This window comes from Cygnus olor, chromosome 1 (genome assembly GCF_009769625.2).
Source record: "Cygnus olor isolate bCygOlo1 chromosome 1, bCygOlo1.pri.v2, whole genome shotgun sequence".
Taxonomy (NCBI): domain Eukaryota; kingdom Metazoa; phylum Chordata; class Aves; order Anseriformes; family Anatidae; genus Cygnus; species Cygnus olor.
In genome coordinates, this window is record NC_049169.1 from 115,764,563 (window position 1) to 115,769,381 (window position 4,819).

General features: G+C 45.9%; 1 protein-coding gene across 1 annotated transcript; it reads right to left on the bottom strand.

Moving 5' to 3' along the window:
• Positions 1-901: 901 nt before the first annotated feature.
• LOC121073862 (trefoil factor 1-like) lies at positions 902-4,608 on the bottom strand. The gene is made up of 4 exons (XM_040565360.1): positions 4,527-4,608; positions 3,371-3,517; positions 1,563-1,712; positions 902-909 (listed from the first exon to the last, which is right to left on the bottom strand). Exons 1-4 carry the CDS (start codon positions 4,606-4,608, stop codon positions 902-904), a joined length of 387 nt encoding a protein of 128 aa, XP_040421294.1.
• Between the last annotated feature and the right edge of the window lie 211 nt (positions 4,609-4,819).

Genomic DNA, 4,819 nt, shown 5'->3' on the forward strand with positions numbered 1-4,819 from the left:
CCTGCAAAACTGCTCAACTGCTCTTTCCTGCAAAGCCCCCGAGCACGGCATGCTACTGCAGCAGCCTCATGTTACCCATTTTGTTCCCAAGGAAGCTCTTAGGGACCCTTTATCTCAGCCAGAGCAGAGAAGCATTTAAGCTGCAGTGCCAAGCATTAAAAACATGCAGGAGAAAGCAGTCACACTCGCCTGGAGGCCTGGAGCTTCTCCTGTGTCTGGCGACATACCACAGGATATGATTCAGGTTTAGGTTGGGACCAGGGACCCTGTTTCTTGGTTTGTTTTTAATGCTGCTGAGCTCAATCACACTTTTCCTGCACCCAAACCAGGGGACCCACTCATGAGGACACAGGCTGGCCGTGCCAGTGCTGGTTTGGCTGCTGGGGCCAGCACCGGGGGCGGGAGAGCAAAGGGGCCCTTCCCTATGTCCTGAGGGGAAAACACAAACCAGTCCTGCTGCTGACACTGTAAAAAGGGAAATGCTGGGTATTTTCAGTGTTCAAACAACAGAGGTCCATGTAAACACCCATCAGCTAACACCTGCAAGCAGCTGTTCTGTGAAGTGTGAAGGGTAAGCACGGCACCCTGCTTCTTACAGAAATGTCAGCGACCGTGCTGTCATCTGCAGGTTGCTAGGATGTCTGATTTCCCAGGAAACAAAGAAATACATGGCTTTAAAATAAAGACAGCAAAGGACTCATGGATTGTGTCTTGGTTCTTTTATTACATTGAAAAACTGTATGGTACTACCCTACTGATAGAAGAAAAGCTGTGGAAAACTTTTCTTCGGAAAGGAGAAAAAATGACATAAAAATTGTTGTTGTTACAAATGATGAATTTTGGGCTGGGACGTCTGGCTGTTATTTCCCAGTTGAGTAGGCTCTTGATGGAAGTTTCTGCTTTAACAAGCTAGGGAGAAAAAAAGGGGAGAAACGGATTAAGGGATTTGTTTTTTCCACAGATTTGAAAAGATGCGAGGAATTGTTTGCCTAGAAGAAGGACATTAGAAAGGCTGTGTGCATCCAGATGTCAGATTTTAGTAATTACTTTCCCACCCATCCTTACATGTGTTTCCTAGCTATGATTCAGATCAATAAAACTGAATTATGGGGAATTGTTCCAGACGCAAAACAGACTGTGAGGTGTGTTGGAAACAGCCAGGGGTATTTGCTACCTACACTAGGCGTGCTGCAAGACCAGTTACAGAAATGGAAGGAGGGGATCAGAAATTTCTGTGAGGTGCATTCCACCTTTCTAAACTGAAGCCTTTTGCCTCCAGTGATAACGTAGATGTGGGTTTGGTAGCTACACCTTTTCCATGGTGTTAGCTGAGGGCTTGTGCTCACATCAGAGCCCCATTGCCCACAAGTCCCTGGCTCTGGTGGGCCATAGACACCACCCCTCTGCACAAGAAGCTGGTCTTCTTTGGGTTTAGCCAGCTCTTCCTGCATGTGCCCTGGGCACTCTGAACCCCCACTGGGAAGGAGAGGAGGGTCTGTCCTGCTTTGGAGCTGCAGGGCATCCGTGGGGACAGACAGGCAATGTCTCATGCGAGATGTTACCTTCCTCAACCGTGCGGTGGTAGAAGCACCAAGGGACACCAGCGGGGTGTGCCCGGAAGCAGCACTTCCTATTTGTGCACTCCTTAGCTGTGATGCCAGGGTAGCCGCAGTTCACTCGGATCCGAGGGTCGGCAGGACAGACTTTCTTAACTGCAGAAAGCAAAAAGGAAGGAAGGAAGAAGGCTACGTTACTTTATGCTCCATGTACCTGGTGGCAGAATTCACAAATGAAAGGCAAGTGCGGCCCGTGAGAGAGCTCAACAGCCACAGTGACCTTCTCCATGCTGATTTCAGGCAGCAATACCACCCAAGTCCTTGCCATACCTGGTAGGCAAAACTAAATGCCAACAGATGAGGGATTGCTGCCACACCAGAGGATCTAGAGGGGCCAAAATTCACCCCTAAAAGTGCCTGGTGGGCAGCAACCCAGCCTGTCTCCCATGGTGGTACCACGGACACTGGCCTCAGGTCCGGGGCTGTCCCTGTCTTGGCCCAATCTTTAGAAGGCCATAGCCCACCTTTGCATGCCAGCTTCAGTTGTGGAGGGGAGGTAAGCCATCTAGGGGAAAACACAGCTCATCCAGCAAATTAAAAGTAAAATCAAAGGTACAGAGGGAACCTTTGTGGGGATGCAGCCAACAGATAGGAACTGCAGCTGTGGAGAATCTATGTTGAGACCCCTTCCACAGCATTAAAACCGTTTTTTTTTTAGTGGTTTCACCACACAGCCTGAATAATTAAGTTTTCCTCTCCTGGAAGACTCCTGCTTTAAAAATCAGCTCTGTGAAAATGACACTTTAAGATGCAGCCATTTCTTTTTCAAGATTTTCATGAAATGCAAGCAGTGTTCAAAGGCAAAATCACTTTTTGTCCTCCAACAATTCGAAGCCTTGTTGACCAATCTTGATTTGTATCAAGTTACTTTATTTGCTAACATTGCCTTTGTACCCCCACTTCCCCTCATTTTGTGTTCCCAGGGCTGATTGTGCAACTGCTGAGGTTCTCCTAAAAAGGGGTTGGCACTGCAAGTGTAGCTTACACTCAACAGTTACATAAAATATGCACCCAGTCCTTGAAGGACTCAGGTGACCAGATCCAACCCTCTCTGAGAACACAAGGGCAAAAAATGGAAGCAGATGTTTGGATTTTCCAGGGGTCTTTAGAAGGAAGAATCTAATAGAAAAAAAAAAAAAAGATCTGCTCTGGGGTATTTTGGAGATTTCACTGAATGAAGACTGGGAGCAAAAATAGGAAAGGAAAAAAAGAACCACCAGTGGAAATATACTGGGAAACACATAGAAAAGGAAGGGAGTGGCAAGTATCAACACAATCTAGGGGAAAAAAAAAAAAAGGGGAAAAACCTACAAGTTACAGGATGCCTGTGGTGTTAAACAACCACAGATGGATTCATCTGTTGAGGACGCTTCGTGACTCTTCATGATCTCTTCAACATGCAGTGCTAAAGTCCTTGTCAGCCACGCAGAAAACCCATTTAAATAAGTGCAGAGGATCCTGTGTTCCACTGATCAACAAGACCACAACTGGCAGTGAAATGTTTTTAAATAATCAGCTTTGGCTACGTGATAACTAGAAGCCTGAAGGAAAAGGAAATACCTTATGCAGAGAGGACGAGTTACAAGCCTGATGGACAAGCAGGATTTGACTTTGTACTTTCTTACCAGAGGTCTTCTAACAGAGGTGTGTGCCCGCTTCATTGGCCTAAGAGCAAAGCAGGGCTAATCCCTGGTTGTCCACATTTCTGTACAAGCAAACACTAGGTAAATCAGTGTTTCTGGTGGAGATATTACCTTTCTTTGGTTTAGCAGTGAAGCACCAGGGGACGCCAGGGACTGAAGCGTTGAAGCAGCACCCAGCTTTCCTGCAGTCCGCTGCTGAGATTCCTGGGGGTCCACAGTTCTTCCGCTCCCTGGGGGTTATTTTACACTGGCATTTTGCTGTTGAGGACAGAAATCCTAAGTTACTGTGTGTCAGTTTGCACATTTGTTACTGGAGGTGTATTTATAAGGAGGCTACTGAAAGCAGTGAACTTTCCTAGACTCTGTCCATCTTGCAAGTGTACACTTTCTGTCACTTGCTAAGACCAGAAATTGTCTGTTTTAAGATCCGCTTGTAGTAAAAAGATGGCAGGTGAAATGCTGGCCCCATTACGGTAAGGTCTGTACTTCACCCATAAGTATCTTGTGGTCTCACCTGCAGTCAACCCAGCCCAGCACAGTGGGGGCTGTGGACTTCAAATAGACCACATCAAACGGTACAAACACAGCTTTAGATGTTATGCTAGTAAACGTTTGTTGGTTTGCCCATGTCAGATGAAGAAAGAACAAGTAAAGGGTCCTGTGGACATAAGACAGGTGTAAAAATACAAAATCTTTGCTTTACCTTCAGTTAACTATAAAATCATAGGGTTATGTGAGAATAGTCACAGCTATACTTTTAATATTTTGAGTCTACTACATGGTCATCCACAACCAAGAAATTCTTGGCACGTCCCTAGGTGTCTGCTGTTGAGCTACTTGCTTTCCACTTCTTCAGTTGTCTAAATGCCTTCTATTGCGGAGGCAGATAGACTTCTTTGAGATTGCATTAACATAGAAAAGTAGCATAAAATAGATGTCAGAAGACTACTTAGGCAGAGCTAGATCCTGTTCCAGTCCCTATCTTGTTCTAGTGAGCTTCTGAGCATTTCTGTCCCTCTACCTTTGTGGCAGGTTCCCGGTTATGCCACCAACATAAGAGTTCACCTGTGGTCTTTTTTGCTGTTGTTGTTGCCATAGCTTTCTCTGAAAGACTTTTTAAAAAAGACTCCAGCTTTGGGAATAGTGTCAGAACAAGACTTTCACTGTCTGATACATGAACTGGAGACATGCCCATGCTGCCTGTACAATCAGTAGGTTCAAGCCCACATACATACCTGCAAAAGCAACAGGAGATAAATGTACTTACTTGGTGGTGTCTTCCCTTCTGTCGTGGTGATGAGGGCTACAACAAGGATGACGGAGAGCACGCAGATCCCTTTCAGATCCATTGCTCCTGGGAGCCCTCAGGCCTCCGGCTGCTCTGGCAGAGAAAGTTGCTGGAAGAAAGGTGCTACTTTCCCTTGAGCAGCTCGTTTTATACGGTCCTCATGTTTGCCCAGAGAGATCTGATAACATTGTTCCCTATGAAGCTTCACCCAGATGTTGGCTTTTTTTTGTTGTTGTTTAATTAGGAAATGTTGCCATGCATATTTTGATATC

What these genes read in the sequence shown, in the direction of transcription:
- LOC121073862 (XM_040565360.1), bottom strand. Translation starts at nt 4,608, where the DNA reads ATGGATCTGAAAGGGATCTGCGTGCTCTCCGTCATCCTTGTTGTAGCC. An exon ending in AGAAGGGAAGACACCACCAA is followed by an intron (nt 3,518 to 4,526) that starts GTAAGTACATTT and finishes TGTCCTCAACAG; the next exon opens with CAAAATGCCAGTGTAAAATA. An exon ending in CACTGCTAAACCAAAGAAAG is followed by an intron (nt 1,713 to 3,370) that starts GTAATATCTCCA and finishes TGCTTTCTGCAG; the next exon opens with TTAAGAAAGTCTGTCCTGCC.